This window comes from Desmodus rotundus, chromosome 4, assembly GCF_022682495.2.
Source record: "Desmodus rotundus isolate HL8 chromosome 4, HLdesRot8A.1, whole genome shotgun sequence".
Lineage (NCBI taxonomy): Eukaryota > Metazoa > Chordata > Mammalia > Chiroptera > Phyllostomidae > Desmodus > Desmodus rotundus.
In genome coordinates this window covers 7,627,935-7,640,060 of record NC_071390.1, presented here as the reverse complement: position 1 = coordinate 7,640,060, position 12,126 = coordinate 7,627,935, and the positions used below count along the sequence as shown (strand labels likewise).

General features: G+C 52.7%; 1 protein-coding gene across 3 annotated transcripts in view; it reads left to right on the top strand.

Annotated features, from left to right (window-relative positions):
- PLPP4 (phospholipid phosphatase 4) overlaps nt 1-12,126 on the top strand; it is a 99,454-nt gene that overhangs the window by 40,450 nt on the left and 46,878 nt on the right. For 2 of the 3 annotated variants that reach the window (XM_045191567.2, XM_045191568.3), the window contains exons 3-4: nt 5,148-5,238; nt 10,691-10,754. The exons of the other annotated variant lie outside the window; for it this stretch is intronic. In XM_045191567.2, the coding sequence (XP_045047502.2) occupies nt 5,148-5,238; nt 10,691-10,754 (155 nt within the window). The remainder of the gene's footprint in view (nt 1-5,147; nt 5,239-10,690; nt 10,755-12,126) is intronic. 3 annotated transcript variants of the gene reach the window in all.

Below are 12,126 nucleotides of genomic sequence, written 5' to 3'. Positions count from 1 at the left end.
CTTGTTTCCTGGGAAGACTCTGGCTTCCTGTGGACCAGACAAGCTGAGAATTCGTTCCCCAGGCCCTGAGTCTGACTGAGCACTTCTTGGATGTACCCAAGCCATCAGCTGCTCCCTTATTCAGAAGAGGTCAGGGTTCCTTCCTGAGCACGTGGGGCTCATCAGAGCATCTTGGAAAACCCCCTGTGCAGTGAAGGGGTGCTCCGTTGGTGTTTTGCGTGTTGCCCTTTAGTGCTTTTGGTGTCGTCTGTGGTTGCCATGTTTTTGTGCCTTCAGGGAACACTCCCGGAGTCAGCTCCGGGCAGGGAAGCCAGGGGAGCTACAGGGGACGGGAAATTACGTCAGACCTGGGGTAGACCCTCAGGACCCTGCAGGCTCCTTTAAAGGAAAATAGAACCTGGAGAGGGCCGGAGGAGAGGCTCAGGTAAACTTTTCGGGAGTTTCATCGTCATCGTCACCAGCGTCACCAGCATCACCAGCATCCTCACCAGCGTCACCAGCATCATCACCATCACAACACCAACTTCTCTGGAACGCAGAACGGTGCTCGTCACTTTAAAGAGCATCTAGGACAATCCTTCCCAAAATCTCTGAGGTCACGCTTCTGTCATCCCATAATTTCAGCGGGGACAATGAGACCGTGGTGAGATTTGGCAGCTTGTCCGAGGTTATACAGCTGTGAGTGGCTGGGCTGCCACCTGGACGCCAGCTGCTGGAGCGCAGACGCTCCCAGAGCCCTGCGGCTGGGATGCCTCCTTGGGGGACCGGAGGATGTGGAGCAGGGGCTCGGTGAAGGGGCCCGAGGGAGGCAGGGATAGAAGCAGCCTGTGGGCAGCTTCAGGGTGGTTAATTATTGGGGTGCAAAGCTGAATGAGATCATTTCCAGTGTAGTGGGGGATGTAGACGTGGCCACGAGTCGGTCGGTTCGGCCTCACAGGGAAGCCCCAGAGGAACAGGTGCGACTCGCGTAGGAAAGTGGGGCAGACGGGCGTCCCCAACTGCTTTCCTTGGCTTAGAAACGTCTACCCAAGACTTTTGCCCTTACCTCTTCTGGCTTGGGCCGTGGCACATCCAGAAGGTTTATTTCCGTAGAATATTATTGATCATTGTGTTGCTTCGAGAACAGTTTCCTCTTCTGGAATAGGATGCTTCTAAGGAAGACAGAAACAAAGTCATTTTGGGGGAAGAGGGGAGGAAAAGAGACAAAGCCGGCCTGTGACAGTTAATTTTTAGACCCTTTTGAAAAGTCTCAGACGGCGCTTTTCTCTGTGGGGCTCCAGTTGTTTGCCTGCAGCAGGGCCTTTCCCAGGTGTCTGCGCGTCCCGGGCTGGCTGGCTGAGCACTTGGCAGGGCACGCCTCTGTCAAATGCCAGAAACTAAGGCTCGGTGGGCCCCTCGTTTTATCTGATGTGAGTGAGCCCCAGAGATAAGCTCTTCTCTGCCCCACGTCCTGATACCAGGCTGCTCTGCTTTGACCCTTTGCTCGTTCAGAGTGTTTGGGATTCTCATGCCCTCCCTTCAGACACGCTGCCCTGTGCTTCCGCAGTTTCCCAGAAGCCTCCTGGCAGCCCACTGCCCTGCATCGGCACATGGAGCGGTGTGGGGACCGCAGTGTGGGGACCCACTTTGGGGGAACAGTGATGGCCCTTCCTGTGTTGGTTTCACTGGGGGTGCATGAGGCAGGGCCCTGGCTGGGGGCGTGGGTCACGTGGGACGTGGACAAGGTGTCCTGGGCAGGTTAGGCTCTGCCTGCCCCGCACCTCCTTCCTGCACTTAAGGGTGGCCCTGCTCCTCGGACCCCAGGGCACAGGGCCTGGAGCTCAAAACACTTTTTCCCACATGCCTGGTCACAGTATCCTGGTACCCTTTCACTGGCTTGGGACATTTGTTGGCGGTTTCCCTGGGAAGAATGGCATGGTGGCCCACAGGCAGCCGTTACTGGGTGCTGACTGTCTGCTGGGCCCTGTGGGTGGGCAGTTGGCGTGGGCTCCAGCATGGCCTGCCTGAGGTCAGCTCCAAGCTTTGCCACTAACTAGCTCCGCAAATCGGGAAAATCACCTAGCCTCTCAGGGCCTCAGTTTCCCTGTCTGTAAAAGGGTCTCTAACAACACTTCCCTTCCCCTTCCCCACCCCTCCCGATGTTGAGATCATCCGATCACAGGAAAGCCGTCAAAGACCAGCCAGACTCAGGTATGAACCTGAGCAATGAATGATAGGGGTTCCCTGATTCCCTCTGCGGCTTTAGGGAAAAAAAATCTACCAGGGACTTACGGCTCTTCTCTTTGTGTGTGGCTCGTAAGACGCCTTCAGTAACTGGCAGTGCACTTGAATGCTAGCAGTAACACTTTGCTGTAGATGGTATCATACCCATCGTACAGACGAGGAGCTGAGACCCGAAGGTGAAGAGGTTAAGTGACTTGCAGAAGGTCACAGAGCTGACAAGCGTCGGAGGTGGGGCTTGAATCCAGCTCTCCTTAATTGGCATTTGTTCCGCACATTTTTCTCCGGAGAGCTCTGTTCCCGGCCTGCAGAACAGCCTCATGCAAGACCAGCCGTGTACCAGGTCCTGCTCGAGGACTTATATATATTATCTTGATGGGGGGAGCTTTGTAGTGCAACTAACTAGTCATTTATTAAATGTTCTTTAACATAGGATTTATCTCAGCCTCGGTTTCCCCATCTGGAAGATGGGCTCTTGGGCCGTGGTGACCTCTGCAGTTCAGGACTCCAACCAGGCAGCTCGGCAGCCCAGGTCAGGGGGGCTCCCTGTCCCTCTCGCTGCGTGCCCTTGTGTGCTCACGTATCTCTCTGACCTCTAGTCTTGTTACCTGTGCGAGGAGGAAAATGTTTCCATTTAGTAATGTTCACAGAGTAGCGAGAGGATTAGACATGTATGAGGAAACATAGTAGGCGCTTAATCCATGACTATTGCCACTTGCCTTTCTGTACGTTATCCTTGTGTCTGCAAAGGAGCCTCTGTCCTTCCTCCTGCTCTCTGGAGAAAAGGCGCTTGCCAGGGTTTATTAATGCATCTAACTTTCCGCAGTGAGGACGTCGATAGCACTGTGATTAAAAGCACAGAGCTTGATTCTGTCTGGGTGCAAAACCCAGGATTAGCGCCTACTAGCTGTGTGACTTTCAGCAGGTTGCTTAACCTCTCTGTGCCTTAGTTTCCTGTCCATGAAGTAAGGAGCCTTCTCCATGGAGTTGCTGGGAGGATTGAAGGAGTTAATTAGCAATGAAGTGCTAGACGAGCCCCTGGCCCTTAGTGAGTTTGAGAACATGGTAGCCTTTATACGATGTGTACATTCAGCAGCCCGGTACTCAACACCAGTGGGAAAATCTCAAGCAGAGAGGGTTCAGGACGTTCCCTGCATCCCGCAGCTGTGATTGGCTGCAGTTCCTTGTTCTGGTCCTTCTTGGGTCCCATTTAATAAGCACTAGTCATTCACTGTCTCTTTATGTCAGGCTCACTCCCAGGCTTTTCAAACTATTTTTTTAAGCCATGGAAACATTTACCTAAGAAAACAACACCAGGGGAAATTTTGCTGGCCCATGTTCATCCTGCGTATTCACTGCTATTTGGAGGTAGAAGAAACTGCCCCCAACTCTGTGTCTCGGTGCCCACCTTCCTCTTGCCCACGGCTTTTCTGAAGGCTTTGGCAGCAACGGTGGAAGCGGCAGGCACTGGGTTTAACTCAGTCTGGTCTGCTGAGTGCCTGCAGGTGCTTGTGGTCCCTTCATCCCCCTCTCAGGTTGAGGTGCTGTGGTCCCAGGAAGGCGTTGTGTTCCTAATGGGTGGACTTCTGGGGTTCGTCTCCTAATTCCAACGTTAAGTTGAAAAGCCAGTTGTTAGAAGGGGCAGATGGTAAATGTGAGTGTCTCTGTCTGCCCTGATCCGAGGACAGCGCTGCCCAGGGAGATGGCAGATGTGTTTTCAGGAAGAAGAAATGAGCCCACCTGCCGTTAGGAGGGGAGGAACACCGCCGTGTGGTCCCACGTTTCTGTCACGCAGGCTGGGCGCTGTGGCTCTGTGTCTGGTGGCTGCGATCCCTCATCTCTGAAGCTCGTGAAGCGGGGAGCCTGGTTGTCCTGGGTGCTTGGCATTAGCTGCAGAAGCCATTGAATTAAGTCCAGTCTGGTCGGGCGAGTGGTATTTATTGATCAGTAAATACCATTTATTGATCACATCTCCACATCTCCAACCCTCCCACCCTCGACTGTGAAACCAATGGTGGATTTATGAGATATTCAGTCCCTTCTGACAGCGTTATCCTGAGATGTTACAATCCTAAGGAAGTAACATAGATATCTTTTGCTTGGTTGGTGGGATGTTGTAGACGACTTCCTAATTACAGAATGCTGACTAAAGACCAGGAATGGGAGGTGGGAAACCTGGTCTCCAGAGCCTGGCCTTGCTCTTCACCAGCCATGTGTCCTCCATCACATTGGGTTCCAAGCCTGGCAAAGAGGGTCAGAGAGCCATGGTGAGGCTATAAGAGACTCCAGTACCTGGTGGCACCTGAGCACAGTTTGGGCCTCATGGCTGGTTCTGTACTGTGTTGCTTGCATCTGACTCCCACCTGCTTGGTTCATTAAGTACTTGTTGCACTTCTGTGTGCTTTGGGCCCAGGAAGGAAGGGGGATGGGGGGAAGGAAGAAGGGAAACTGCATGCAAAAGGGCTGATCCCTGCTTTGCCGAGTATATGAACATTCAACCAAACAGCACCGAGAGGGCATGAACCAATGGACCGTAAGCAAGTCCCACGTGCTCCGTGTGGCCACGGAGCTGGGGACGGGTGGCCAGGGGCTCTTCCACCCTTCTGCAGGGAAGGACGACACGGGGCTTCCTGGCAAAAATGAGTCATTGTAATGATAGACTACTCTTTCCTGTTTAAAAACCACCACCTTAACTATGGCTCCCCAGCAACGGCGAATCAATTATAACCTGCAGTCAGACCTCTGATTTTTCAAGTTGGTGGAATCTCTAACTCTAGATATAAATCCTCCTGCTTTGTTTGAGGTCAAGAACGTTCAGTGAAATCATTCACTGGTGAGTCTAAATGAAGCTAACTGGAACTAATTAGCAGTCAGCCCCTGATGGCCAGCCGCCGTCCTCATACGGGATTGTCTGTTGTTTCTTCCAGGCCATTTCCTTCCTCACACCCCTGGCTGTTATCTGTGTGGTGAAAATTATCCTGCGAACAGACAAGACTGAAATTAAGGAAGCCTTCTTAGGTAGAGTATCCACGGTTCCTCTTTCAGGGGTCGGGGCTGAATGGAATGAGATCACTAGATTTTAAAAAATCCCAGTTGCAGCCAGCTGATGTTTCTCTTGCTCAAATTAAGCTTGGGAGAAACAAGACAAGACGAGCTTAAGCCCTCTGAAGCTCCAAGGCACAGATGAGAAGTAACATCTCTTTAGTGGTCGCTGTTCTCTGTACTGAATGTTAATGCCTACGTCCGTGGCAGAAATCTGTGCTGCCCAGGCACAGACACAGGGTAGCTCTTGGCGGTAAGGGACAGCGAATCTGAGACTTTGTCACCAAGGACTGTCCAACCTCACATTTGTGGCTAATAGGCCCACATTCCGGGCAGGTCAGAAACCGACCGCCACGGGCCCTTTGACCGCTCACCATTGGCTGGAGGCACAATGGGGCAAAAGCAGGTGTCAAATAAAGGAGACGTTAGAAACAGGCTCCATGACTCACGTTCAGGTTCGGGACACGCTGGCAGTTGCGCAGCTGGGATTGCGTAAAGGGTGCTGCAGCCGTTGCCATCGTAACAGCGTCGTTGCCGATTCTCCCCAAGCTGAGCCCTGTCTGCCCGCGACAGGTGTTTGGGGATGTGGTCCGTGTTCTGACCTGCCTATTAGTCAAACGCTGAGTAAATGACCATTTTAAGAGGCAAACCAAAACTCTTTGGCTTATTTGGCAACCAGCGTAAACTTCCCAGTGGCCAGGTGTTCAGCTTTTAGATTATTAGGAAAACTGAGTTATGTTTATTTTTTTGACACCACACATAAAAAGGTACCCAAGCCCTCACACGAATTTTGCTCTTGGTATATTACATGGACTTAACATTCAGTTAGTCTGTAAATCAGAAAACAGGAGATTCCCCACTAGAGGATACATTTGTCAATTGTTGGGCTTTGAGGAAATGACCATGTAGCAGAGTGTGGTCCTCACTGTGTTGGGGAGGGTGTGAGGTTGAGGCCCAATCCAGGCACACCGAGGATGAAGGGAACCTTCCTCATGCAACCAGGCTCTGGTTGGGCTCTGCCAAGTTGCAAAGACCAGAATCCCTCTCAAATTAGCTCAGATAAATTAGGGGTTTTGTTACAGGGCTGCACAAGCCACCTCACAGACATCCGAGACCAGGGGCAAGGGACAGAGGAGCCTCGTGGGACTGGAGTTAGGGACCCTGGCAGTGAGGGGTGGAGACACCCCTCCCCACCACCAGCTCCTGACTGCTGCTCTCTCTGATGTGTCTTCCCTGTCTGCACACTCCCTGCCTCCTTCTCCTGTTCGTTTGTCCTTCCTGTTGCCTGCACCTTGAGTGGGTGTGAGGCTGGGCAGTGGTCGGAGCCCCCACCCGCATGCGTGTTCTGCTCCAGTGCCCACCTCCAAGTCCGACCCATGGTCCAGACCTCCCAGGCAGAGACTCTGGCTCTGCTCACTTCTCAGCCTGGCCGCAGAAGCCACGAGTCTCTGGCCAGCCTGTAAATGCCCTCCCGCAGGCCAGCTGAGCACCCCAGGCTGCCCACTTGTGCTCTCAGGGTTTGGTGGCCACATGGTCCCAGTCTCCTCAGCTGGTGACGGGAAGGTCAGGTTTTCCCACAAGAGCATTGGTGTCCCTCCTGTACATGGCTTGAACAGCTTGGGCAGTGTTTGGACAGATGTCACTGTGGCCCCCAGAATGTCCTGTTGGAAGCCCTCTCAGGTACCCTAGAAATCTCCTCCCCCACTTCTCCTCCTGGTGTCTTTTCTGGCATGACATCCCTGATATGTGATGATGGGTGAGAGCCTCATGGTAGTTACTGCTGGCTTTTGAGGTCAATGAGTAGCTCACCATTACTCCCTCCAGACTCCCTCCACTCTCAGCTGCATCTCCCTGTGGTGGCATTGCACAATTGCACCCCACACCCCGCCTCCTGTACCTCAACAGAGAAGGCGGAGTTGCTGGATGGTCTGTTTGCCTAGATTAACGAGAGCCAGTCCTGCAGAAATGACGAAGAGCCTCGTGTTGTACATGTCGTTTTAAAGTATAGTCACTTCTTTTAGGAAGCCTTAGAAATAGGGGGTGGAGGAGTGATCTTTAAAAAGCAAGGACAGAAAACTAGGTATAGCTTTTCCGCTGTGACCTGGAATTCAGGACTCTCTCAGCGAGGGGGACTTAATGCTCAGCCCTCCTCTACTCGGGTGTCTTCCGCAGACCTGGACCCCCCGAGTGCTCCTTAACTGCGGGTGCTCAGCGCGCACCTTTGTGTGCCCGCTGCTGGACGAGGGGAGGGAGGCTCGGCCCACGCAGCCTCGGGCTTTAGGGGAGGCAGGCAGAGGGCAGGCACGTCTGTGTCACAGAGAACCCTGTTATGGGAGGAAGGTGTTAAGTCCTAGCAACAGCAAAAGTAGGGACAGAAGCCCTGTAAGCCTCTGGGATGCTTATTACAGAGGATGCTCAGTACAGGCCACGTGCAGGCCAGCTCACACGACACATGGCTTTGAATTATGTTACCAGACTCAGTCTGCTTTGTCTTTGGGACCTCTCTGAAGCCCGTGGTGCCGTGGGATTATGTCAACACGGCCCTTTTAAACCAGGCCCACTGGGTTATTATTAATCAGCAGCTCCACCGCCCCCCGCCCAATGAGGGTCTTCATTTCCTGCTCAGCTAGCCTCCTCTCTGGGATCAGTGAGGGGCCCCTTATTGATGCCCTGGGAGTTGGGCTCTTCAGATGAAAGTACTAATTGGTTCAACTTATGTCCAGAACACTGTGAGGATGTCCACCCCCAATATTGCCACTCCAGACCCCCCTCCTTTCTGCCTCCTTTTGGATCAGAGAGGGAAGCTGCCAGCTGTTGGTGGTTACATCACATGCCCGCATTTTCTGGCCCCGCTACTTGAATCTTTTCAAAGGGCTGTGCTGTGCTGCAATGGGCCCAGCCGGTGCAGAGGTCAGGAGTGGGGATGGTGTTCAGGACTGATGCCCTTGAGGTTTAGTGGTCTTGACATTCCCCAAGGACATTGGAAGGTCAGCTGGTGAGGCTTGTTCCCGGACACCTTTTCTGTGCTAAAGACCGTGTTAGGACCAGGATAAGAAGAAGTCTGACCCGCTGGAGAACAGAGCAGCAGGCCCGCTGGATGACGGGGGAGACCCCAGTTGTTTCTGGGTGACCTCACAGCCTGTTCACTGTCATGGCTCCGGGAGGACACAGTGGCCAGGGGAGCCCAGGGAAGTCCCCCTCTTCTCTGAGAAGGGGACCTCTCGGCAGGGCTGGGAGCTGGCAAGAGAGGGGAGGCCAGCATTTTAGGAAGGGAGGGTCTGTGCATGCAGAACATAATCAGAGGATTTCCCTGAGTTTTGCAGTCTTGGTTTCAGTGGTGCCCACTCAGCATTTCAGTGGTGGTGCCGGGCTGCTGACTCATGCTCCACTGTCCACCCTGGTGGCCCACCCCACCTTGGCTGCCACACTGAGATACGATAGAGTTTCCTGTCTCATACTGGGTGGTAAGACCCCTTTGACAGAGGTCTTCATTTGAACTGGCCCCTCCCATTCTCTCTGCTTCCCACACTGGTTAAAAGCAGGTAGGTTTTCCACTGTGTAGATCTACCATGGCTTTCTTTATCCACTCATCTGCTGATGGCACTTGGGCTGCTTCCATATCTTGGTGATTGTAAATGACACTGTGGGGAACACAGGGGTACGTATGTACTTTTTGATTGGTGTTTTGGGATTCTTAGGATGTATTCCCTGAAGTGGAATCACTGGGTCATAAGGCAGATCCATTTTTAATTTTTTGAAGGAACTCATACTGCTTTCCCCAGCGGCCGCACCAGTCTGCATTCCACCAACAGTGCACAAGGCTTCCCCTTCCTCCATCCTCACCAGCACCTGTTGTTTGCAGATTTATTGATGGTAGTCACTCCAACAGGTGTGAGGCGATACACGACTCAGTGGTGAAAAAGAAGGAAATGGTACCTTTTGCGACAGCGTGGAATGGACCTAGACGGTATTATGCTAAGTGAAATAAGCCAGTCAGAGAAAGACAAATGCCTTATGATGTCACTTGTACATGGAATCTAGTGAGCAAAACAAACAAAACAGAAACAGACTCATCATGGATACAGAGAGCAGACTGACAGCTGTCAGAGGGGAGGAGAGTTGGCGGGCTGGGTGAAGGGAGTAAGCCAGAAGTAAATAAAACCCGTAGACACAGACAGCAGTGTGGCGACCCCCAGAGGGAAAGGCGGGTGGGGGCAGGTAGAAGAGGCTAAAGAGGGCTTAATGGAGACTTGACGTTGGGTGGCTTCCACATAGGACAGTGTACAGATGGTGTATCATAGAACTGTACACCTGAAACCTATATGATTTTATTAACCACCATCACCCCAATAAATTCAATAAAAATTTGTTTTAAGAAAGCAGGTGGGCCTCGTCGCCATATCTGTGGCCGGTGCCCCTGATGACCATGCCGGCCACTCCAGAGTCCTTTCTGCTCGCAAAACATCACATCTATCTCCCTCAGTGGCCATGAGTCGCTCTAGGCAGCTCCTGCCTGAAAATGCCCCCCCCATTGCTACTTCCCTACATAAATCGCAGCTGGTATTGAGTCATTAGTGTTTGCCAAGGGGAAGCGGTAGCTCACAGCTTTATCAGCACAGCAAGGGAACAGGCACCTTACGGTCTCACGGCGTGTGCCTGGCATCTGACCTTCCATCATGCCGACTTGCCTTTGGAGCAGCCTTGCTGCCCACATGTGTGAGGCCCTTGCGGCGGCAGCTCTGTGACGCACGTCACTCTCACGCTGTGGGAAATCCGTCCTTCATCCTTCAAAGTCCTTCTGAGCCGCTTGGAGAAAGCCCCGGGCTGTACATTTAAAAATACTGTATTCTGGAAGTTCCAGCAGTTTTCTGTGGCCAAAAGCACTGCCTCAGTCAACCTTCTCAAAACCTCTCAAGGTCCTGGGACTCCTCACCTTCTCAGAAGCGGTGACCAGCCTGATGACAAAGGGACGCCTGTAGGCAGGTGATGGGTCAACGAGAGATGATGTCTGAGTTTGCAGAAGGATTCCAGCCGCAGCTCTGCTGGGAATTATGTCTGAGAAGGTTGCCAGAAGGAAATTAAAAAGTTCATGTTCCTTGCCCCCAGCAAAAGAAATTCTGCCTGCCGTGGTGTTAACTCTGTCCGTATCTGACCGGAGCGTGATTGATGGGCCCCTCTACAGTGTGGGAAATTTCAGCCAAGGAGGAGAGAGAAAGTTCAGGTCAGGGGGGCCTGGAATTTAATGAGCCACTCTCCAAAGTCCTGTCCTGATTGTATTTCACTCTGGCCACCCAGATCTCCTTCTGCCTTTGAAAGCATCGGTGCGTATTTCTATGGTCATAAGTTAAACGTGTGATGATGAGGTGGATGGCGACAGTGAGGGGCGAGCCAGCTGGTCACTGTTCTGTCTGTTGGTTTTGTTTTGTAGCGGTGTCCCTGGCTCTCGCTTTGAATGGAGTCTGCACCAACACTATCAAGTTAATAGTGGGAAGGTAAGTCCCAAAAAGAAACAGTTGGTGATTTAGATGCTCCAGGTCATCTGTGTTAGGGACCGTGGCCACAGGACGCTGTATGGGACAGATTCAAGCTCTTCTCTGATTTCTCCTGGGGTTGTTGTCCTTCTGGGGTTTTTGTCCTCAGCACAGATCTTTTTTCTCCTTTGAATTGTGAACTCACTCTCTCAGAAAGCAGGAGGTGAAGAGTAGAGAAGGGGTCACTGCACTTTCCTGTGGGCCAGGGCCAGCTGCTGGCCTTGCCAGTCCATCCACTGCACTCCCAGGGCCTCACTCACCAGACACCCACTCACGTGGCAGTTTTGCCCCCACCCCCACATGAAATAAGGTTACTGGCTCACTCTCTTCGGGGTAAGAAGCATGGATTGGCAGTTGTGTTTCAGCTTATGGCACGTTTTCCTTACCCTCCTGGGAGATGATTTGTCGTCTCCATTTATCTCCCCCTGGCCCCCAGCTGCCCTGGGAGGGAGCTAGTCTCTGCAGAGTGGAGCTGGCAAAGGTCGGAATTCTACGCCTGACTCTGGCTCCAACCAGGTGTTGGCCCAGGGCAGGTTGTCTCCCCTCTCAGAACTCAGCATTTACTGATTGCTCAGTGCAGAGCGCTGCCAGGCACCAAGGGGGCAGGAGAAGGACCAAATTGGGCAGCCTGGGACCTGATGCTGCCATGTCCTCCTGCAGTCTGTGCTTAGAGTTTCCAGGGACCTCCATAAAATGCTGATTCTCAGGCCTAGTCTGTTCTGAGGTTTTGGTTCAGCAGGTGAATAACTACACTCGCATCTCTGATAGACTACTGAAATTGGTTACTGATATGTTATAGATATTGATAGATTATTATTGGGCCTAGATCCCAGAGCTGGGGGGCACCAGTGAGTCAGCGTGTGTGACCTGTGACCTGATACTTGTGCAGAAAAGGGGCCCCGTGTTTGCAGCGGGGGCAAAGCCTTGACCGTTCTGGGCCTTCGGCAAATAGTGGTTGAATTGATGTGAAGCGATCGGCCTTCAGCCATCACACGCCGAGGTGAACATCCTCGCTTGAGTGAGGCAGGAAAGCGCGGGCTGAGGTGTGTAGGTGCAAGAATCCAAAGCTGTGGGAGTCCAGAGCTGGTCTTTGCCACTTACTGGTTGTGTGTGACCTTGGGCAGGGGTGTGAGCTTTCGAAGCCTTCGTTTTTGTCCATGTAAAATGAAAAACGTCCCAGGGTCTGCCCCAGGGCATGGGTGTGGTGCTCAGTGCTGTGTCCAGTCCCCAGTAAGTACTTGAAGTGGCCATGACTGTGGCAGGAGGCTTGGCCCCACCCTGTCAGGTCTCTCCCCCCCGACACCGGGTGGCCATGTGCTCAGTGTCATGGAGC